This window comes from Callospermophilus lateralis, chromosome 8 (genome assembly GCF_048772815.1).
Source record: "Callospermophilus lateralis isolate mCalLat2 chromosome 8, mCalLat2.hap1, whole genome shotgun sequence".
NCBI lineage: Eukaryota > Metazoa > Chordata > Mammalia > Rodentia > Sciuridae > Callospermophilus > Callospermophilus lateralis.
Window position 1 is genome coordinate 99282406 of NC_135312.1, and position 25442 is coordinate 99307847.

At 34.4% G+C, this 25442-nt stretch overlaps 1 protein-coding gene across 3 annotated transcripts in view; it reads right to left on the reverse strand.

The window, feature by feature from the left end:
- The window catches only part of Grid2 (glutamate ionotropic receptor delta type subunit 2), a 1419378-nt gene that overhangs the window by 696397 nt on the left and 697539 nt on the right, over positions 1 to 25442 (reverse strand). For 2 of the 3 annotated variants that reach the window (XM_076864706.2, XM_076864705.2), the window contains exon 3: positions 13732 to 14016. The exons of the other annotated variant lie outside the window; for it this stretch is intronic. In XM_076864706.2, coding sequence (XP_076720821.1) covers positions 13732 to 14016 — 285 coding nt within the window. The remainder of the gene's footprint in view (positions 1 to 13731; positions 14017 to 25442) is intronic. 3 annotated transcript variants of the gene reach the window in all.

The window sequence follows — 25442 nt, forward strand, 5'->3', positions numbered from 1 at the left end:
TGTACAAAGCCAGGAAGATTCTGGTACCAAAACCAGATAAGAAGAACAATTTTTTAATGTAGATGCACTAATCCACACAAAATATTAGCAAACCCAATCCTACAATACATTGATAAGAAGATCAATCATTATCAAAATGTATTCGCCCCAGGGATGTGAAAATGATTCAACAGACAAAAATTAACAAATGGGATAAATCACATCAAAAGAATTAAAGACAAAGATGATATAATCATCTCAGAATACATAGAAAATTTTTGAAAAATTTGATATTCCTCCATGGTAAAAATACTGAACAGATTATGTATAGAATAAACATACCTCAACATAGCTAGAACCATATATAACAAAATTGAATGGGAGAAAGCTGAGGCTTACTCTCTAAGATCTAGGATATGATAATGATACTTATTTTCAAAAGTTTATTGAACATAGTACTCAAAGTCCCAGTTAGAGGAATAAGGCAAGAGAAAGAAAGAAGGAACATCTAACCAGAAAAGAGAAAATCAAATTATCACTCTTGCAAATGGCATGATCCTATAGGTAACAAAAACCCCAATGATTCTACCAAAAACCTATTAGAACTAATAAGTAAATCCAAGAAAGTTGCAGTATATAAAATCAATATATGAAACTAGTACCATTTCTATATGCCAATAGTAAATAATTTTTAAAAAGGAATAGAGAAAGAAAAGTCATTTACTATAGCTACAAAAATATAAGTGCTTAGAAATAAATTTAAGCGGTGAAAGAGCTCTCTAGTGAAAATTACCAGATATTGATACAAGAAATTGAAGAGGACCTACAAACTGGAAGAGATATCCTATGTTCATGGACATGAATAAGTTGAAATGTCCATACTATTCAAAGTAACGTACACATTTAATGAAATTCCTACTGAAATGCCAATGATATTTTCTCAGAACTTGAAAAATACAATCCTAAAATTTATTTGGAACCCAAGAAACCATAAACAGCAAAGCCATGGTGAACAAAAAGAACAAAGCAAGAGGCATTATACTACTTCAAACAATACTACAAAGTGATCATAAGCAAACAGATGCTGGGAGCCATCAGCCAAGTAGGTATGACAAATTCCTTGCCAGCTTACTCCCATGCTGTCTAGTGGAAGGACTTCTGAAAGGTGACCTTGCTCAAGGACCAGGGCAGGATCCGTGTTTAGGGTGTTCCCCCTTTAGAATAGGGAAGTTTAGCATAATAGGAGAGTAGGGTGTTTCCCCTTTAGAATAGGGCGGTTTAGTAATAGGAGATTAGGGTGTTCCCCCTTTAGAATAGGGCGTATCCTGCTGCTGAGTTCCTCTTGAGTGCTTAGGGTCAGACAGTATTTTTTGAGAAGCAGAAGCCCATGCGGAGTGGATTTAGGCAGGAGTGGATTTGGGCAGAGAACGTGGATTCCCCCAGAACGTGTTTGTAGACGGCCGGTGTGAGTTCGGGAATAAAGAATTGCTGTTTGAATCTACAAGCTGTGTGGAGACTCGTGATTTGTGCCCAGCCAGAGACTGCGGCAAACAGATATGGTATTGATATAAAAGAAGATATATGGACAAAAGGAACAGAATAGAGATACCATAAGTAAATCTGTGTAACTACAGAAAAATGTGTTTTGACAAAGGTGCTAAAAACATTCTTTGAGAAAATGACCATCTCTTTCATATATATTTATTTATTTAATAAATAAAAGATTTTAATACATAATTAACAGGTTTTAATAAATTTGACCACAGTAAAAAAGAATGATCTCTTTTTCCAAAAGACCAGATCTTCATTTCGTTTTTCTTTTGTATGCTGGTTTTAGGCTCTATTTAGTGTTCTTGTACCTTGAGGTATGAATAAATGAAAGATGGATGTACACATTCAGAATAATAAAACTAGACCCCTAGCTCTCACCATATACAAAAATCAAATAAAATTTTACTAAAGACTTAAAGATATGATCTAAGGTATTAAAACTACTAGAAGAAACTGTAGGGGACATAGTTCAGCACATTGAAATGGGCCAGGATTTTTTTAAAAGACCTCAGATCCTCAGATGCACAGAAAACAAAAGCAAAGATAGATAAATGGTACTGTGTCAAACTAAATAGATTCTGCACAGCAAAGAAAGAATCATCAAAGTGAAGAGACAAGATATAGCTACACAGAAGGAATGCTGAACTATGTCACATTAGAGAGACAAGGGGTGGGGGGGAGTCGGGTGTGGTGACGCAGGCCTGAAATCCCAGTGGCTCTGGAGGCTTGGACAGGAGGATCGTGAGTTCAAAGCCACCCTCAACAAAAGTGAGGCGCTAAGCAACTCAGTGAGACCCTTTCTCTAAATAAAATACAAAATAGCGTTAGGGATGTGGCTCAGTGGTTGAGTGCCCCCAAATTCAATTCCCAGTTCCAAAGAGACAGAGAAAGAGAGAAAGAGAGAAAGAGAGAGAGAGAGAGAGAGAGAATACTTTGGCTTTAATACCCTGATGTCCATAAACCATATCTCAATATTTCCCAGGTATTCTCAAAATATTAATTTTTCTTTTTAGTGGGTAGTCCAAAAGCAGGAAAGGGTTAAAACCTACTGCATTTAAAACATACTGCAGTTCTTGACAAGGCATGATGAAAATTGGCTTGCTTTTTAAAGTTATGACATATAAATTCATCAAATAGCATTTATTTCAGTCAATCATAGTAGAAACCAAATAAACATCTTTTTCTATGAAGCAAGTACCACTCAAAGTGGTACACAATCACTTCCCAATACTTGAACACATTCAAAGCCTTCTTTTCTTCAACACTCTTGCAGATGTCTTCCCTCAAGTATCAATTTTGAAAAATACACAAGTCTCATCTCAAATAAATTGTGTTACTCATGAAGACAGAGAGCTGTAGGTGGACCAAAAACAAGTTGTTTTCTTGGTTGAGCCATGTATTTTCTACTTCAAACAAAAATACTTTCTTACTATTGTACAATTCGTCTCTGCCCACATTCTTTTATCCCTCCCTTCCCTTCCACCTGGACATCATCTGCTTTCATAAGAATCCTTGCCCTGATAAGACCCTGTTAACTCCTCTTATTTTGGGCAACATTAGGGAGGGGAGGGATGCAAACATTATGGCTTTGTTGCACATAGCTCCTATCTGGTCTTAGTGGTAGGGAGGAGCACATCTAGGTTCAACTGCTTGGTGCAGGTGTACTGTTGGAGAGGGAATCTATAATGGCTATAATGAGTTTATGTGCAGACCTTTCTTTTAATTTAATATGCTGCCTTTTCTTCTTACACTGAATTTATAATAATTATTATTGTGTTATATGCTTCCACTCTCCTGTTCCATAAATGCTCAAGGAGGTTCTGAGAGAATCAGAACCATAAAAGAGATCCACATTGTCAATAAAGTGGACCAAATTCTTACATAATTTACTTCGTAATTGAGCACAAGTGCCTCTATCCCATGTAACCAGAGTTTTTATGTAGATGATGTGTATTGATTAATAAGCCAGAAATTTCAGTTTCAATAGCACTGACTGCAGTGTTATTACATTTCTGCCAATAACATTCAGAATATGTTCACCAGTGAAGTTTCATGTAGATTAAAAATTCTGGATCCCTCCCTCCAGTTAGAGGTTCTGTTCTCCTCTTCCCCACTCATCTGAAACTAATGATTATGAGTTTCTGCCGAAGGGAGACAGCCTTCTCTAAACTCTACATTAGGATTTTGGACTTGGTGCCTCTAACTTGGCTACCAAGCAAGTAAACCCATTGTGAAAGCTTGGGTTAGCTTTCTATTGAGTTCTTACTGAAACTGAAAACCTAATCCATGAATGCCCTGATATTCTCAATTTGAGCAGAGTCACCCCAAATTCAACAACAAGATGTAAAGGGCCAAATATAACTGCTTATTATGTGTAAATCAAAATCAAATACTGCCTTTGGGGGAGATTTTATTCTCTCTTTACACCTGAAGTAGAATGCTGCCTTTAATGGTCTTAACTCACAGAGGTTCCCGTAAATAAATAGCACAACTCAGTGATTGTTTTGCTAAATTAAAATCTGATAGTGCTTACTGGGGTTTGCTTGGGTGGATCAAACTCAGTAACAGCTATATAGCACTGAAAATGTCATGGTCACTGTGCAAAGTGGTCAGAACTCAAGGCCCTTCTCATAGCTCTGTATAGTACTTTCCTTGACCCAGGTTATAGTTTTTTTCTGACTGCTGGTCTTTTGCCAACAGCTTAGCTGTTTAGTCTGAAACTTAGAAAACCACAAAACAATACACTAAAGATCTCCCCTCCTTGGGGATGTGAAATATACCATGGCTGTATTTGATTATTCATGTAGAAGCCCATAGTGAAAGCTCATTATTTGATGAGATCAACTGGATTCAGCTGCTTATAGAGATAGGACTGCCAAGATTGTCTCCATCGCTGCCTGAGCTCATCATAAAACTACACATGATAATATACTCAGTATCTCAGAGTAGATGAGAAACAAAGGGCTTTATGTTTCTGAAATAAGTTATCACTTTCAGCAATAGTCGTGATTCCTGCTCAAAGTTGATCTGTTCATAGACTGTCAGGGAAAGCCACATTATGCATGCATAGTTCATACCCATCCAGGCATATGGTAACCTCCAACTACCTCTGAAGTACATTATGTAAGAATTTGGTCCACTTGATACCTTTTCAAGTTGCTGTATTGTTATGGGCTGATCAGGACAGTAGGCCTTGCTATCCTAGCCCTTGCAACTAATCTATGTTATTTTTTAGCTTCTTAGACCATTTGCAATCTGACAAAAGTATGCAAAAGGCACTCAACAATGAGCTAATAGTGAAGAAATAGAATATATCTGTCATATCCTTTACCTTTCACAGATATCTGACATTGTTGAGTGTTGAAACAATCTCCTCAAATGGTGATTCAAAAAAGATGTCCTACTGAAACCCCTTCACCTCTTTGTGACCCTGGTAAGGCAGTTAATACAGATGTCCTAAGAAAGAGATCATATCATCTTGACTCTTTTCTGGGTCATGATCAAATAAAAGTGGTGTGAGATAACAGATCTACTCTTAAATTCAAAATTTCATTCTGACCTTTCCTAGCTGTGGTGTTTCTTTCTTTTTCTTTAACAAGCCTGAGTAGCAGCCCAGCCTAAATGGAGCTTAGGGGATTTCAACTTAAATTTGCATTAGCCTCCTGAAGTTTCTTGTTGGATTGACATGATTCTGGTTTATAAGGATAAAGAACATTTTTTGAGCATACAGCTTGTCAAGTTCTACAATGAAAGTGAAGGACACAATTGGTCTCTATGAGTTTAATAAATATGTCCTTGTAGCCCTTGTATTTGACCATTCTTCATGAAAGGTCTAAGATTAAACAGAATATAATTGAAAAAAATGAGACTATAGCTATTAGAATGGAAGACACTATTTTTCTGGAGGTAGAAGTACAGCAACAACTCTACTTGGGAAGGGGACATCCTCAGACTCCTAGAAATATGAACAAGGGATGGACAATGACTCTTTTCTTCCAGAATGAATTCTGGAGTTTCCTTTATGAAAGACAACACTCTGGTATAGACACCCAAACTGGGATAAGTGCCTTAAATTTAACTGACTGCTGGAGTGGCAATTCCTCACCTGATGACTCTACTCACAATTTGATCACTTTTATTTAATAACCCCAACAAGTGTACTGGAAACACTAGGGGATGCACTCCACACCCTACACAGAACACCTTTTAGTATCACCAAAACCATCTCTACCACTATTTTCACTCTTTACATGAAATGTCAAGAACCTTGAAAGGCCTGAAACAAAGACTGATAAACAATTATGTTGTGGGTTAAATTATTTTTGATAAAACTGCTCAACTCTGCTTTGTAGGTCAAAAGCAGCTCCAGCTATCATGTAAATGAGTGTTCTGAAACTTCATTTAGAAAAGGAGGTCTCAGTCTCATCACTAGTTTCTTGGTCCCTAGAGAAGACAAGCAGGACAAATTGAACCATCTTCCCTCTAGAAATCTCTTGTGATATGAAGTGCTGAGTCCAATTACTCTTTATAAATTGGGAATGTCTGGTATTACCACTGGGAAAGGTATCCACATTGGAGGTGCTTCTGATTTGTCTCCCACACGGGGTAACTAAATTTTCTCCCTTGCATTAGTCAGTTTTTCCTCACTGTGACAAAATACTTGACTAAAAAAATAAACTCAAAGGAGGAAATACTCACTTCACTCAGTGGCTACCTCCATTGTCATAGGTCCAAAGAAGCCACAACATTATAGCAGAGTGGATGTGATGGAATAAACCTCAAGGCAACCAGGAAGCAAAGAGAGGGGAACAAGATATTGCTCCCAAGTGCATGCCCCCACCAAAGATTCACTCTCTTCAGCTAGGTCCAAATTTGTACAGTTTCCACCACCTCCCAATAGTCTAATCAACTATGAATGCATCACTGAATTAACCCATTGATGAGGCCAGAACCCTCATGATCCAACCACTTCCCAGAAGCCCTATTTAAGAACATTGATGCATTGGGGACCAAACCTTGAGGGACTTTCCAGATCCAAGCCATAATTCCCTATACCTCAGGAAAACCATATGCACTTATAGGAGTATAATTCTTGTGTGAGGATTCCCCCCATCCTGAAGACACTTGACTTGTACTTTAGGGGTGATCTTAAGAGACCTTCAAGTGTTTAATTAAATACCAGCAGCAGATAATGTAGGACTCTAATGGGATCTCTCTAAATTGAGGCTACCCATATTTATTTGGGGGAGCTATATGAAACAATATTTGTAAATCCAAAGGGCAGTTTTCCCTATAATTGAAGTTGTCCAGTTAGAAATCCCTGAGTTTCACTGCCATGATCAATGGCACCACTTCATCTTTGGAACCTGTTCAATTCAGTTTCAACTTTCTGGCCAGGGTAATTATAAGTAACAGACTTTCTTCCCATGTGCAAAGATACAGTCTTTGCAACCATACATAAATCTTTGTACCTGGATTAATGCTTCTTTCTAAGTTGATAGAATTATGCAAAAATTTAAGGAGAAAACAATTTTAGTTTTGAAGGTAAATGCTGATAGTTCAAGGGATTTATTCAGTTGACTGAGTCTAGGACCCTAGAAGGCACAGTTGAGAACAATTCTCCTCATTAAAGTCCTGTTTATAGTATCCTTGAATAAATATAGGTGAGAAAAATTGAATGACTTTGACCCTCCTACCTGTTATTCATGTTAATGAGAGAAGTGACTAATCAGGGCTATTTACTGGTAGCTAACAATGTAGAGAGAGAATATTAGTGATAGCCAATTCTCCAAGATTCTCTTGTGCTATGGCACATTTTGAAAGAAGATATGCTCACCAGAGCAGAGGTGTACAGGTTCTATAAGCTCAGAGCTCTTGGTTGTCATACAAGCCTACCACATGTACAGAATCTGCCTGAATTGCTCTGCATCTCACCATGGAATTGAAGTCAAGAGGAACTGACATTTGAGATTCATGGTGCTTGCTGTGCCATGAGAGTTAAAAGTCCTCTCTCTCTAAACTGGGACAGTGGTTACTGGGTAGGTAAGCAGCTATTTCTGCTACAATTGGGTTAGCCTATTTTTGTCCAATGACTGTTCTGTTTCTATGCTTCCAATAATAACTAAACTTCCCTAACTGAAATATAGTAGTTCTCATTGATGCTAACATGTAGAAAATATGCAGGCTTGATATCATTGTCTTCCTTTAATAATGATGATTTTATACATTTAACTTGGTGAACTTATATCTATTTCACAGTTTGACAGTAATTAAACTTATTCTATTTCTATAGTGTCAAAGTACTCTAGTTATTGAATGCAGGGAGTACAGAAGAAACCATCAGGATTAGATTTGGGCTTCTTGATTTATTGGACATCACATTTATTTTTCATTTATGAAAATAATAATAGTACTAATACTACTACTAACCTCAGAATTCTATTTAAGGATTAAATGAGGTAATACATATATATAAAGTATATAGAATGTAGTAAATATTTTTTATAAAGTTAGTACTTGTTATTATATTCTCGATTGTTTAGAAGATTAAATGATACAATATCATTACAATGTAATATAATACTTATTCTAGTGCCTGGCAAATAAAAATGCTCAGAGATATTTTTACTATTCTAGTTGCTACAGGACTCTGTGACACTGTCTATTCGAGTAGCTGTTTCTCACATATGTTGCTTTTTAAAATCCTCCCTAATTTTCATAACCAAGATCAAAGTCTTAAAGCCTGCCTTAATCACTGATGCCAAAATTAAACACTTTCTTGGTTATATACCACTAGATTCAGTCTGCATCATTCATAACACTTAACCTACTATTTTCTCTATTAAGAGATATATAAACATTTTACTTCTTTTGTTAATTGTAAGCTTCTTAAAGGTTAAGATTACATTCTGTAAAACTTTTTATCTCATCCTTTACTTTGCACTAAGCAAGTGAGTGTTGAATATTTCCTTAATGACACATTTTTAAAAGCTCAACATTTCTTAACCTCGTTTCAAGCCTTTGCAAAAATTCATTGAGGGTTGAGGTTGTGACTCAGGGGTAAAGCGCTTGCCTAGCATATGTGAGACACTGGGTTCAATCCTCAGCACCACATAAAAATAAAATAATAAAATAAAGATCTTGTGCCCACCTATAACCAAAAACCAAATATTTTAAAAAAATGCATTGAATCAACCTATTCAAATCAAGTTTCCACTTTTCCTTCCTCTTTTATCCATTTACTTAGAATCAAAAATGTGTATTTTCTTTGTTAGGGAATTTAAAGTAGACTTTTATACTGTGCCCTTAATCATAATTAACTGCTTCTGGAAAAGAAAATAAGTGTTTCTCTAATTAACTGGATCTAAAAGCTTGAGTCTAAAAAAAAAAAAGTAGATTTTTCTAAGCAAAATACACCTTCAATAACATTTGGCCCCAGCAGGCTGCCTGATTCCATCCACAGATGATGCTTAATCCATTCATTTAATGAAAGTAATTCCTGATAATCAAGATAAAAGTCAAGTACAATTCCAAGGTTCTAACTTAAAATGATGACACTGAAGAATGGATATGTAAATACGCGTAGCCCTCTTCAAGGTACAAGGTATTTGGACAGCTGTTTGTTTATTCTGGACTCCAGCCTAGTTTTTTACTAACAAGATTTATTGTAAGTATCAAAGGGTAATTTTCTTTCATTAAATAACAGTATTACTGGAAATAATTTTAATGGTAGAAGCAGGGAAATTTTTCATAAATTATTAAATTAAATAAGTTAAAAGTGAGTGTATCTTCAGAGTAAAGGAAAAAAAAGTTTATTGTTATTTCTAAAACTAATCCTGTATCTAACAGAGGACCCATCCATCCACACTGTGCAATTATAGTGTCTTATTTACTCAAAGGAAAATTGAGCAAGAAAGAATTAGGAATTCCAAAAAAAAAAAAAAAGAATTAGGAATTCCAAATGTATGTAAATAACTCTGTGAGTATGTATTTACTGGTTATTTTCAAAAATATATTTACCTCATTAATAATAAAAACATTTTCTCTTATAAGAATTTCCTGGTTAATCCCAACAGGGTTGGAAACAAGCTAACAAAGATGTTCTTCCTCTCAGACATTTGTAATCAAAGGGTAAAATTCTTATTTTAATGCTTTGAAAATGCCTTAATCAAAAAAAATCACTTTTCTGTTCTTTTTTATGGCACTATTTTGATAGCACTAACTAAAAAGAGTTTTATTCTCTTACAGTATTTTAAAAATTCATTATCTCAACTTATGTTTGATTAGAGACTAAGAATACCATTTAGAGTTATAAAGGTCCTAGATTACATATCCAGAGAAAATTGACAAAGGCAAGCTCAGCTTGTTGATTCCAGAGATAAAACTTAGCTTACTATATAATCCTGTCAGAAAATTCCAGATTTGTGTTGGTTTCAATACTTACTTTCATTGATGGGCCAATTATTTTTATATCATTTTTGTTTATTTTATTCATTTTAGTCTTTTGGTCTTTGTTTTATGACCCCTAAATAACATGAATTAAGCAACAAAAATACGGGTTTCCTTCCTGGAGACAAAGAAGTATGTTTCCAGAAAGTGCCACAAACTTTGGCTGAAGCTTATCCATCAAGTTTAATGGGGTTCCGGCTGCCAAAACCCCATGAAGCCTTTGAATATTTAGGGCTAACTGTATTAGCCACTTGTTCTCCTTCCCTGGGAGTCCACAGGAGCTCTTATTTGCTGCTTCCCAGATTTCTGCCAGCCTGATTGTTCTCGGTTCTGTTGATGGTGCTTTCTGGCCCACTCTTGTGTCCCTGTTCTCCAATATTGTTCACAATGTTGAGGAGATTATGACAAGAAAGCATGGCCTTTTTCTTTTCTTTTTTTCTTTTTTTGATGCTTATTTACTCATTTGCTAAGAAAAACAAGTTGCATCTCAGAAGGGGAACTCCTTACTGGTTTCTTTTGATAAAAATGCAAAGACCCATCCATACAGAACAGAAAAAATGTTAGACTCCTTGTCAAGACACCTTCTAAAGAAACACCTTTCTACATAGGTGTTCATTATTGAGATCTGTTTATTGCCCCTAATGTGATCATACTCATCTCAACTTCTCCCCCCTACTGATTAAATAAGAGGGAAATTATATTTGAAAATCTCTGGGATTTGTCAGTTAGAAAATATGCTTTTGCTTACTATCTTAATGTACCAAAACTATACAGTGACAATGTGTTTTCTCCTCAAATTCTGGTAAATTTAGAGACTATGCTTTTTGTTTTATCTTGGAAGATTAAATACATTGTTTTCATTCTACCTTGTATTTTTGTGAAATTTCACATTGAAAACAATGTGTACTATTAATGATAAGTTAACAATAAGGTGATAATTTCAGCAAATTCAAAGGGTTAAATATTGAATAGATATTAAAGTCGACACAGTGCATAAAGCAAGGTGTAAGTTTTTTTTTGTTTTTTTTTGTTTTGTTTTGTTTTTTTTGTACCAGGGATTGAACCCAGGAGCGCTTGACCACTGAGTCACATCCCAAGCCCATTTTTGTATTTTATTTAGAATCAGGTCTCATGGAGTTGCTTAGCACCTCACCATTGCTAAGGCTGGCTTTGAACTCTCAATCCTCCTTTCTCAGCCTCCTGAGCTGCTGGGATTACAGGTGTGTGCCACCATGCCCAGCTAGGTTGTCAGATTTTTAAAAGTAATTAAGAAGTTATGTTTTTTTATTTTATTTATTTATTATTTTTTTGTGTGTGAAAAAGCTTTTTTATTCTAAATCAAATTAGTTCACCAATCTAATCATAACAATGCTCAACATTTCCCATTTTTGGCAATTTCTATCACTCTCAATTTTTGGTAAATCTGCCCTGTGTTCCCAACATCATCACACCCATGGCCCTCAGCAACCATTCCAGAAAACAAAGATGATCTAATTATACTACCTGTTCTTAATTTCATCTAGTAAGTTTAAAATTCTTTCTCTACTAAGAATCATTAATAAAGTGTCCATGCTTCTTATGAAAGGCTTGACATCATACAATGCTCCTGTTTGTTTGAAAGCAAGAACAGTTTTCCACTCTAGTCTTCATCATATAACTGTTAAAGGGGAAAAAAGGAAGGGAGATCCATATTTCTTGTTTTTTTTTCCCCCCCAAACCCTGAATGTCTTCTCAATCTATAATGAACGAAACACAAAATCCACATTTCTTAGTGGAACTATTTTTCTTATTTGAGGTTTTTTTTTTTTTCAGATCCTGAATTTCTTCCAAATCTACAATGAAACAACCAGTGGATTGACAACATTGGTTCTGAGATAGACCCACTCGGTAATGAGAAAATCCAGTTCCAACTGGGGAAATTTACCTGAGTCCCAGCCTTTTCAGTTTAACATTACACCTACCACCTAGAAAAATAAATCCAAGTACCCATCTGGGTTGAGAAAAGAGTTACTTGTGACTTTATAAAAAATGGAACTATGTAATGTAAAATTCCAAAAAAGTCAAATGGTGCTACATAAGACATTTTTCTTTTTCTTAGGAAAAAGGAGTTATATGGAAACTTCTCATTATCTTTTTCTTCTCTTCTATGTCCAAAGTTGAAAGCAGGTCATACTATAGGTTCCATCTCACCTTCTTATCTAAAAAACTACTTGTGCTACTTTTCTTCCAGTTTGGGCCACATGGAAAACTAACTCTACTGTGCTATATGACTCCACAAACAGGATGAATAAAACTGTAATACAGCAGCCTCTCATCTTAGGAAGGTGAACAGGGTTCCATCACGGACTCAAACTGGGTTGTTTGATTTTACCATTCTTTTAACTAAACATAAGCATGCACTCACTTAGCTGCTACACAATCTGGTCCTTTTGTAGAAGAATGAAAAAATTTAAAAAGAGCAAATGTTCCAAGACTTGAAAAAGTAAATAACAGGTTTCTGTCTCCAGGAGAAAAACCCCTCCTTTCATCCAAAAATGTGGATTTACACATGTAAAAATATGTATTTGTACAGAATCTCTTTAGGTATCAGATATGAAATCAATCTTGACATCTTCTCTTTCTGCTTCTTTATAACACCAAAGGGTTAACTGCAAAACTGGACCTTCATTTCTATCCAGTAAATCTGTCACAAGATGAACCAGGATATAGAGATATATGTAATTTTTTAACATCTTTTTCTTTTCAAATTACAACAAATATTTGGAATTCACTGCTGCAGTCTCAAATGTGCTTATCATAATAGTGGCCGAAACTGGAGGACATTTTTTAAAAAACCTGAAGTCATCCATACTTGCCATTTATTAGTCTTCTTTTTTGATAATTAAGCAAATTGCAGAAGACCCATCAATTGCTTTTTTTCTTCCAGGAGAAGTCGGCAGGATAACTGCACCCTAAGGGCTTCTTTCTGTGTTGAATTTGAAAGGTGGAACAAAAGAAAAGGAATCTTTTCCAATCCAAACCATGGAGGTAATGTGTAGAAAGGTATCCATATTTCAGTAGGGAAAGTGGCTGGATAGAAGAAGCGGGACTACCCACTCTAGAAGACAACATAGAAATACCGGCCACATGCTGAGTTCAGAATTTTGTTTTGAGATGAATAAAAAGCACCTAAATGTAAGGAAAGTGTTCATCCTGTGTGACAAGAATTCTCACATGGTCCATCAGACGCAGTCAGCTTCCCGGGGGCCTGCACGCCCCCCCGGCCCAGAGGCCAAAAGGCCAAATGGCCCAGGCGCTCCTCACTCCGCCATCTTCGCTTCTTCTCATGTCTGCCAACCCGGCGACGGGCCAAGAAGTTATGTTTTCACAGTGTTCTAGAATCTATCCAAAATGTTCTTATTATTCTAGAAACATGTACTTTTTTTAAAAAAAAGAATGGCAGTATTTATTGTCTTTATGATGTGATATGTGAAAAAACAAGATGTATCAGAGTCATGCTATTTCAAAAACATTTGTAAGCTGAGCACCACATATAGGTGTTTATTTTTAAATTTGACTTCAAAGGTACTTAATACAAAAGGATGAACTTAATCGCATTAACAAAGTGTTTGGTTGTTGCTGCTAGGTTTATAAAAATATGACAAGAAAACCACAAATAATGAGTAAGCTCCTGAAATTTTTTTTCAGGATTATTGAGGTTACTTTTCATGCAAACATCTACTTATAAAATTCATACTGATTATAAACACTTACCATATTCACTGTCATAGAATATAATGAATTTCTGCCAGGCATATTCTGTGACCACTCTTAGGATAACCTCATTCAAGTAGACAGGTGGACGAACCGAGAGAGTATAATCATCATTCCTGTTGCTCCTGGTGAGGCCACAGCCACTTCTTGGGGTCCCAGCTGTTGAGCGCTGAATGAATAGGTGGGGAATGTGCATGGCATCTGCCAAAGACTGGAGGGACCCTGCTGATGTGCAGCCAATGGAGCTGACCAGGGCCAAGATGCCTTGATTCATAAGTTCACAGGCTGCAAGAGAGCATAGTAATATTGAAGAGGTCAATGGGTTTTGCATATATTCTCTTTCATTTGACTATGCAAAAAAAAATTAAAGGAGCATTCTATATAAGGGGTTCCACAAGTTATAAGGTGCTGTTGGAATGCAGTTAAAGAATTCTGATTTTATTAGCTATGTGACTGTGTACAAATTATTTACCTCCTAGTGGCTCAATTTCACCATCTGTGAAAAGGGTAAAATAGCACAAATCTGATAGGATTATTGCAAGGATCAGAGATAACAAAGTCTAGGTATTCAAATAATGGTAGCTAAATTTCTATAGTCATCAATTACATTTCAGAGAAAGGATGATTCTTTGATAAGTATATAATATGAGGTTTCAAAAAATATATAATATGTAAACTGTGAATAAATGAAGGTGAGATGAAAGATTTGGTGATACTTTTTCTCTCAAAAAACTGGAGAGATGAAAATTTTTTTGTTCTTTTCCTTGACAGAAAAATCTCAGGCAAACAAAACACTAAATTTTAACAACTACCTTATTCTGGTTCCCAGATAAATAATTTCTAGTTTCTACCAACTGGGTTATGACCTCTGTTGAAAAGTAAATTCAGAACGAATCCAGATAACACTATTACCATTTGAGAAGCTCAGTTTTTATAATTACTTATAAATCTAGATATTTTTCTAGATTTTAGGCATTCTAAGTATAACATTCTGGGAATTTAGACTTTAATGTAGATTGTTTAACATAATTCTTCAAAACATCTAAAAGGAAAATATAAATGGTAAGCCCTTCTGTGTAATTAATTGTGGAGTTAATGAAGGCTGATTTAAAATCCAAGTTTAGAAGTACAAGACCAACAATAAGCATATAAAATCAAATACATTATTATGATTGATGCTAAGTCAAACAATGGAAACAAAATAAATTAATTATTATTTGGAAAATACTTTTCAAAAATTGCCTCATGAGAGAGGTTATATTGATTTCAAATAAATATGTAAGACAGCATCAAGGATGAATGTAAACATAATTGATTGAGGTTGAAGTTTTAGAAAAAAAAATCACATTCAACTCATGTTCTTCAACTTAACATGCATAGAAAGCAATATGAGTTTATACATGCAAGAATCCTGGTTAAAAGTTTGTTTTATTATTGTCTTAAACAAGACTATATTCATAAAAGCAAGTAAAAATTAATTTTTCAAAGATTTTGTTTTAAAAACTCATTTAGCATTTAAAGTCAAAATAAGTTTCTTAAAGTGTATTTGGTTACAGTAAATCTTTAGATTATACTAGTTACAAGTGATTAAGTAAATATAACATTTTATATACCTTCAACATGAAAGTTATAAAATTATACCTTGAAAATTTTTAAACAAAAAATTCAGCTTTAGTATTATGCTACATATAACATTACAGAAAAATTGTGTGTTTTAATCTTCAGATTTAGAAGGAGAAATTTCAAATTTGAGGATTATATATTAATCACAAATAACAAATCAATTTGATTTAGCATATAATCTTATTTCTTCCAAGCAATGCATTTACCCATGAATAATTGCAGTCTGAAAATATTAAATGAAAAATTCCAGAAATAATCCATAAGTTTAAATTGCATGCCTTTCTGATAGCCTGATGAACTCTCACACTATCTGCTCCATCACACCCAGGCTGTGAATGATCTCTTCATCCACACTACCCATGTGGCAGTCATTTAGCAGCCATCTCAGTTATAAGATAGACTGTCAGGGTGTCACAGTGTGGTGTCCCAATAAGAAGGTCAATAGGAACCTAATGCAATGTCACATGCCTAGGCCATTTCCCTTATTTATTTCATCACATAGGAATTGACCATCTCACATCATCATAAGAAGGGTGAATACTGTACAATAAGGTATTTTAAAAGAAAGACCACATTGGTGTAACTTTTATAACTTTTATATAGTTTTTTTCTTTTTTATTATTAGTAATCATTTTTAATCTCTTACTATGCCTGATTCCTAAATCCAAATTTAACACAAGCATGTGTATAAGAAAAGACATAAGATGTAGTGTTTGGTACAATCTCTAGCTTCTGGCATCCATTGAGGTCAGTTAGTTTCATTAGCAAATGTATCTTTTTTAAATTACTATTTGGTATTACCCATCCTGCATTTTGGTATTACACATCCTAGCAAAAATAAATAAAATTTTCCTATGAAATCAAAATAGAAATTATCAAAAACTATAGTCAAAAACATAACATGTTAGATCTAAATGGTAATTGAGACATCACATATTCCAAATATGCAAAATCAACTTTAACTGCTATGCTAACTATGATTTGTTCATATGTTAGCATCCTGGAACTCTATTCTAATAAAGATTCTAAAACTCAATAAAAAAGAAAGCACTATAATTATCTTGTGAGGTTTCTCATACAAGAGACTGGGATATTAGTAGGCTGCAAATTATAAACATGCTTTCCTCTTGTAGTGCCCAACCCATTATTTCTCACAGTTGGGAAGAAATCACATATATCTCCTACAAAGAAAAAAGGAAAGGAAAGAAATAGAAGAGGCTGATTTCTAACTATAGCCCAAGATCCTTTTCAACACAGCAAACAAACAATGGAGAATCTTTTGTTTGTAAACTTAACATTTTGCATGGCAGAGAAAAGAGAGATTTCCATAAGGAAAACCACATTCGGAGATTGTCTGTTAAAAGACGAAATCATTTAGAGTTTTAGTTCCACAGGATGCATACACCAGTACATTAGATGGAGTCTGAGAACTGAGCTAGGAAGATCAGAGTGTGCTTGTGCGTTTCCACTTTTTTTTTTTTTTAAATGAATGTAATCCAAACCAAGGAATTCTCAATTGCATATTTCTTCAACACTATTATCTCGACCTCTTTGATTTATTTATGCTATGTATGTATGTACATACTCCACATCCATACTTAGAGATAGTATTGAACAGCTTGTGTTTTTGTGACTCCAGCTGTTTGAGATTTTAACAATATCAAAGATGTCTGGAGCTTGTACTAATTGCTGAAAGCACACTGTTTTTGTTTATTTGTTTGTTTTCTAATATTGTTCGCAATAAGTAACACTTTTGACCCATTTTGGTCATTCAGCATTTATGGAAATAAAGTTGGTTGTATACATGTATACATTTAAGTTAAATAAAGTTCATGTGCACTATCTTTTTCATTTCTAAAACTAAGCAGTTTATGTCTTCTTTTTCTTTTAAGTGCTGTGAAATGGGTTACCTTTTACTAAATACACAATGAGAACTTGGTGGAATGTTTGAGGATGGCATCATCCATTCTCAATACAAATATTCCTTGTGATATTTTTTCTGATTTATTTGTAAGGACCAGTTTACCTTGATATGACTTCTTCCTTGGATCTTAAGTCTCATCAGGACGTTAGCACATACCTTTCACATGTTTTTATGGTTTGAATGGGCCCCCCAAAGCTAATACTGTTATAAACTTGATCCCCAATGCAGTGGTGTTAGAAGCTGTAGCTTGATGGACATGTTTGGATCATGGGGACACTGCCTTCATGAATGAATGAAGCTGATGCTGTCATTACAGAAATGTGTTCCTTGTAAAAGCCTGAGTTTCTTGCCCCTTTCTCATTACTCTATATTCTACCACAGGATGCAGAGATAAGCAGACCCTATTCCATTCCAGCACCTTGATCTTACACTTCCAAGTCTCCAGAACTGTGAAAAATGAATTTCTATTCTTTATAAGTTTTCCAGTATCTGGTATTCTGTTAGAGCAGCACAAATGGACCAATATAGTAAAAAAGACTAAACATGGGAATCCCTTCCCACAATACTCTGTGCTCCAAATGCCAATATATAACTTCCTATTGTGGTATTGGGATTATTATTATTATTATTATTATTTTATTTATTTTTTTGGTAGCTGTTAGTTTCCAATTATCAGCAGATTTTTTTCTGGTCACATTAGTGAGACTGCCTTAAAACTATAAAAAGAAAGTTCCACACCTAAAAACAAAACAAACTTTTGAAAACCCAGATTTTTGGCCTTAATTCCCTGAGGCACATAAATTATACCTCGAAAATTTCTAGGCACACTCAAAATATATATTTTTATTCTTAGTGAATACTCCAAAAGCAGGCAAAAGAAGTGTCTTAAACATCTGACAGTGCTTGACAAAGCATGATAAAAATCAAATGGCTTTTCAAGTCATGAAGCACAAAATCATCAACTAGCATTTATTCCAATTTTCAGAGAATCATTATAATTTCTATTATTAATTTGAAGCAGAACTTACATATTTGAGTATCACCCTTTCTCTGTTACTTACGTGAAAAATATATGCTTTTAGTCTCTATATTAAATTTATTACAACTTATTTAGCTCTTCAAAAGCTTAAAAATTGTTTCACAATAAAACTGTCAAATATTTATTCTCAGTAATGTTTTGCTTTATACTATGTTTAGAAAGACCTTCTTCCTACAGTCAGCAGATTTACAAAATGATCAGTCTATGTAAAAACATCTTCCCAAGCTATACTCTATAACTGATCAAAGCCTTACAGAAAACATGGCAACTGGATTTCAGAAAACTAAATGAGTGTAGAATGTTTTATCTGGTAAAATATGACCTTTATCTCATAATCCCAGCAAGCAAAGAGTAAGAATTAAACATAATTGTGAAAAGAATGGTAATCCAGATCATATTACATGTTTGTCTTTGAAACTTTCCCCATACTTTTATATAAATTCTAGGTATAAAACTACTATTCTTAAAAGATAGCACAAAAGGATTTTGAAAGTTTTCACCAAAAAGAAATAATAAATGTTTGAGAAGATAGATATGTTTAACCTGATTTAAACATTATGCAATGTATTTATTTAATCAAAACATTATATGGTACACATTAGTATGTACCATTTTATGTTTTTATGTATAAGTTAAAAATAACTTCAGAAAGGATAGAATTACTGTTCTTCATAATAGGAAACTTCTCAGATTTAGAACTGATTCTTTCAAAATGAGTGACAGAATATTTAATATATTCCAACAAATTATATCCTATAAAAAATTTAAATAAGATCTCGCTACAAAGATATAGATAGCAATGCGTTTATGTTTATGTAAGAAGAGAAAATGACCCCAAATAATATGTTACATTGCTTTCTCAATTATTGTTACTTTGCTATCTTTCCAGATAGCATTGCCAAGACTCAGAAGTCACCTTCACTTTTTCTCTTTTATTCTCTATGCCTCTCCACATTAACTTGTTTAACACATAATTTTTTAAAATTTTTAATTGTTAATGGACACATTACCTTTACTTTATTTATTTATGTGTTGTTGAAGATCGAATCTAGTGCTCCATGCATGCAAGGCAAGTGTTCTACTACTGAGACAAAACCCCAGCTCTTAACACATAATTTTAATTCTACATCCTAAATATTTCTCGTAACCATTCCCCTCTTAAAATATCTACAGCCAGTTTCTCCATTCAACCTATATCATCTCTAACGGAATTAATGAAACTCTCCAAGTTCATATGATTTCATAGTCTCAGCTTATCCTTTCTTCAATCAACCACACCATTAACAGTGTGTATTTTTTAAAAACTCATCATGTCATTCCCATGTTTTGAAGATCCTCAACCAAGGGGAGACTAATGAGAAATGACAACTAAGTACAATGTGAGATCCTAGATAAGAATCCAGGATGGGAAGAAGTTATGAGTGAAAAAGTTTGTAAATTTTGAACAAGATCTGTAGGTTGGTTAAGGATACTCTATGAATGTCAATTGACTGTTCTTGATAATTTTACTGTACCTATGTAAAACGTGAACATTAAAGGGATCTGGGTGAGGACTATGAGTGAATTTTTTCTATATATCTAAAATTGCTTAAAAACGAAAAGTTAAAGACAAATAAAACTGTCAATGAACTGGCACTTCTGCTAAAAAAAAAATCCTGAAATCTTAGCATGGCATATAAAATTCTTTCTGACATTTCATACTCAACTCATATCTTCCCATTATTCCACATACCCTCCTATCATCATGCTATTTATACACTAATTATATTCTTTCAGCAGTCTATGGGCTTATACAAAGAGAAATTTTTGACATATTCACAATACTGCATCTTCAATTCAAAATCACAGTACTTTCATTGTATCATTTATTTACATCTTTTTAAATTTCTCCAAAGCAACCTTTTGTAGTATTCAATATATATATTATATATAAATATATTATGCAATGTATTTATTTACATATATATATATATATATATATATATATATATATATCTTGCATTTATTTTTTCAGATTTATTCCTAATTTTATACATTTATCTTTTATTGTAAATGGTACTTTTTTTTTAAAGAGAGAGAGAGAGAGAGAGAGAGAGAGAGAGAGAGAGAATTTTTAATATTTATTTTTTAGTTTTCGGCAGTCACAACATCTTTGTTTGTATATGGTGCTGAGGATCGAACCTGGGCCAAACGCATGCCAGGCGAGCGTGCTACCACTTCAGCCACATCCCCAGCCCTGTAAATGGTACTTTTAATTTCCAGTTTTTGTTACAATATAGAAAAACTCAGATTTTTGTAGCTTGATTCTGAATCATGAAACCTTATTTAACTTATTTGTTCTAGTTTTCATTTTATAGATTCTATAGGATTTTTTATGTAGATAATCATGTTATCTGCAAATAAGAGCTGCTTTACTTCTTCTTTTTCTAATCTGTATGACATTTATTTCTTTTTCATATCTTATTACACTAGCTGGTAACACCAGTACTATATTGAATAGATGTGGTGATGGCATCTAACCCTTTTCTTGATCTTACAAGAAAAGCAATTGGTGTTTTACAATTAAGTTAAAGACTAGAATCGGTTTTGACTACAATCTTTATAAGGTTGAGATAGTTTCATTATTCCTGAGATTAGTTTGTTCAGGAATGGAGTAGCTGAGAGTTTCTTCAGGAATGGATGTTGAATTTTCTGTTTATTGAGATAATAATATAAGTCTCCTCTTTTAGTTTGCTAATATGGGTAATTGCACTAACATTTTTCCAAATGTTAAGCTATCCTGTCAAGGATAATGCTGGCCTCAGTAAATGAGTTGGAATGTAGTCACACTTTTTCAATGAATTCTTTTTGTATCATCAATGTTATTTCTTTCCTAAATGTTTGGTAGAACTCATCAATGAAAATTTCTGAACCCACAAAATCTGTTTGACAATAGATGTAGAAATCATCAGCTTATCTGTCTTTTAAGTGAGACTTGGTAGTTTTTATCTTTAAAGAAATTTTCATCTAAGTTGTCAAATTTACTGGCATACAGGTATTTATAATATCCCCTTATGGTACTGTATAAAATCTCTCTTTTGTTCTTCATCAATCTAGCTAATGGATTAGCAATTTGTTAATTTTTTTCAAAAGCTTTTGGTTTCATTGGTTTTTTCTCCATTACTTTTTGTCTTTTCTATTTCATTTATTTCCAATCTGATCTTTAGTTATTTATTTCTGCAGCTACTGGGATTTAACATAGGGGCACTCTGCCACTGAGCTGCATCCTTAGCCCTTTTCATTTTTTATTTTGAGACATGGTCTCACTAAGTTACTTATGCTGCCTTTGAACTTGTGATCCTCCCCTCTCAGCCTATTGAATATCTGGGATTGGAGGAGGGTGCCACTACACCTGGTTTGGACTAATCCTTTCCTTTCAACTTGAGTTTAGTTTCCTTCTATGTATTGCTTCAGTTTATCCTCTTTCTGCTGAATTTCCCATTATTCACATTTACCACACTTATTTTTATAGTCTCTAGTAATTCCAATATCTGGGGCATAGCTCAATGTATTTCTGTTACTTTACTTTCTGAAAATTGATTGCTATTTCTTGCATTTTTGTGTATCCTGTAATTTCAGTTGGATTGCTTTGAGGGTCTGCAGAGACTGAAAGTAGTAGAATATATTAGCATACCCTTTCCTCCTGTCAGGCTGTTAGTATGTAGCGTGTGTGTGTGTGTGTGTGTGTGTGTGTGTGTGTGTGTGTTTGTGTTTTCTGGTTTTGTTGTCATTACAGGCTTAAAAATAACTATTAGTTTTTCATTACATTGTACTTGGAGTGGGGCCTGCCCTGCAAGAGACTTTTCATTGTTGATTCTGTTCCAACCTCAGCTTTCAGCTGTCCTTTGACAGCTGCACCAAATGGAGGTCCCTGTGTGACTCCTGGCCCCATCTCCTGGGGTAAAATATTGTGCACTCGGTTTTCTGCTGACCTGGTCCAGTTCAGTCCCAGGTAAGTTGTGTGCCCCTGAAATTTCTCAATAATGCCAATCACCTGGATAAAGTTTCCTGGACCCCAGAATTAGCTAACTTCAGCTTGATATTTGTAAATAATTCTGGACTTAGATGACTTTCTAACTCTCTCCCAGGTGTCTTTACCAGCAGCATTTGATCTTTCCAGAGGGTTATTTTGCCTTCCCCCAAATCTTAAGGTTTTTATTGAGTAGGTAAAAAAAAAGGAGAAATAAATGTGTGAAGTACTGTGCCTGCTCACCTAGAACATCCAGCACCTGTAACACGCCTATACCACTAAGGGCAGCTCTATCTGATACCCTGTTGGTTCCACTTTCTTGGGAGCACTTACTGGTGGTCTGTGACTATAACAGAACCCCAACCCCACTGCCCATATCTGCTATTCGAAACAAACATAGCAGCTCACACTTAGCGTTAGCATTAGTGCATTTATTAAAATTTTGAGTGATATTTTTTTCTAGCCTGCATGGAAGGCAGTATTTTCATGCTCCTTTATTCTCTCAAACACTAGACTGTTAAATGTGTTCTGTCTCTCCTTAATAGAACTTGCCACTCTTTGCATTTTGGATATTTGACTATATTAAAACAAGTTAAGCTCAAGGAAGTTATAATTTTTTAGATTATTTGACTTTTTTCAAAATTTTTAAAATTTTAATTTTGTTTAATATGATAGCAGAATGTATTACAATTCATATTACACATATAGAGAACAATTTTTCATATATCTGGTTGTACACAAAGTTTATTCACACCATTCATGTCTTCATACGTGTACTTAGGGTAATGATCTCCATTTCCTTCCACCCTCTTTCCTACCCCGATGCCCTCTCCCTTCCCCTTCCTCCCTTTTGCCCTAGCTAGAGTTTATCTAATCCTCCCATGCCCCCTCCCAACCACATTATGAATCCTTAAATCAGAGAAAACATTTAACATTTGGCTTTTGGGGATTGGCTAACTTCACTTAGCATTATATTTTCCAACTCTATCCATTTACCTGCAAATGCCATGGTTTTATTATTGTTTAATACTGAATAGTATTCCATTATGTATATATACCACATTTTCTTTATCCATTCATCTACTGAAGTGCATCTAGGTTGGTTTCATAGTTCAGTTATTGTGAATTGTGCAGCTGTAAACATTGATGTGGCTGCATCCCTGTAGTATGCTGTTTTAAGTATTTTGGGTATAGACTGAGGAGGGATAGCCGGGTCAAATGTTGGTTCCATTCCCAGTTTTCCAAGGATTCTCCATACTGCTTTCCATAATGGCTGCTTTTTCTAAATTTTGAGGGTGAGAATAACTTTCTCTTTGTTGTTTTACAAGTCAAGCAGTCAAATTCAATTATCTTTGTTCTTATAACGCTTTGGAAGTACTTATTGCATTGTAATCACCTATGCATGCAAGCCTTCTGGATTAAACATTGTCTTTTTCAGTGCTTTTTGGAAACCAATACTTTTCACCTTATAAACTCAATCCCAGATCATTAGTTATGTTGAGACAGATATTTACATTCTTTTAATTAGGAAGACAGTACACTGCTTCCAGCTATCACCAAGAATTATACACACACACACACACACACACACACACACACACATACAGGTATTGAACCTAGGGGTTGCTTAACCACTGAGCCACATCCTCATCCCATTTTAGATTTTATCTAGAGACAGGGTCTTACTAAGTTTCTTAGGGCCTCGCAAAGTTACTGAATCTGGCTTTGAACTCGCAATCATTCATCCTGCATCAGCCTCCTGAGCCTCTGGGATCACAGGCATGCACCACTGCACTAGACTACCAAGGATAATTTTTACACTAATGCTTTATTCTTTCTTTCTTCCTTTTATGGTGCCAGGATTTGGAGCTAGACCCTGTGCATGCTAGGAAAGCACTCTGGTACTGAGCTACATTGCCAGACCCTAATATTTTATTCTCTATAGCAGTGTCGTTTAGGCACACGCATTACCTGAAAGCAAATTACTCCTCTTTGTGGAAATTTTCTTTCCATAAGCTACAGACCCTCCATGATGTCCTGTGGCCATGACTCTGACTTAAAATCCTGACACTCTCAGTTTTGCTCACACTGTGTTAGCCACTCTGATGTTTTTGTTTGGTGTTTGTGAAGTCATTGTTCTTCTTCTTTCCTCTGCCTGGAGTGCTATTTACTCAGACAGCCCTTCATCATCCTCCCTCCTGTTAGTCCTCTGCCCCTGCAGCCCATCTCTCATAGTTCCTTTTTATTTACTTCCTTTTGATCTTATTTAATTTTTTTTCCTAATAGTTATTATCTGACTCTATTTTACATGTCTGTTTCTATTTTTTTTACTTTCTTTTCCACTTTGACATTATTTACACAACAGCTTTGTCTATTTTGCACAATGCTTCATGCCAAAAACATAGAATAGACACTGACATACTATAGACACTCAGTGAACATTTGTTGAATGAATAGGTAACTGAACAAACAATATAGTCGCAGACTAATCTATGACACATGTCATAAGGCAGGTTAGTATTACTATGCATGTCCTTTTAACCTTATTAGCTCAATTTCAAGTTACTCAATATGTTTTTCTTAAAGAAATGGTCCACTCGTGATGATAAAGAAGATTACTAAATGGAGTTGACAATACTGAGAAGAGCAAAATGAGAAGAATCTGTCCTTTGCAAAAAAAAAAAAAAAAAAAAAGTATTGTTTAGCATTTCCAGTGCATGCTGTTTAGAAATATTGACATTCTTTGGTAATAGGATTAGCATACGTAAGTTCCATGAGAAAAGAAATGTGATTTTTTTTTTTTTTTTTTTTTTTACTCAGATGTGCCTGGCTTATAGAAGACCTTAGTTAATATTCCTTAAAGCCCCAAAGCAGTGTGATATGTAATAGATTAAACCATATAATTCATTGTTTGTGCATCTTGGAAGCTTTTGTACTAGCAATATATCAAATAGCAATATATCATGTCTTTTCCCTATTTAATCTGTAAACATTAAAATAATCTTTTAATAATAAATGTTTTAGATGATTTTAAAGCAGGCAGAGGAATTTTTGTTTCAAAATAAACTGAAGTAGCTATTCTATTTATTTTATAGCAATTATCAAAATTCATGATT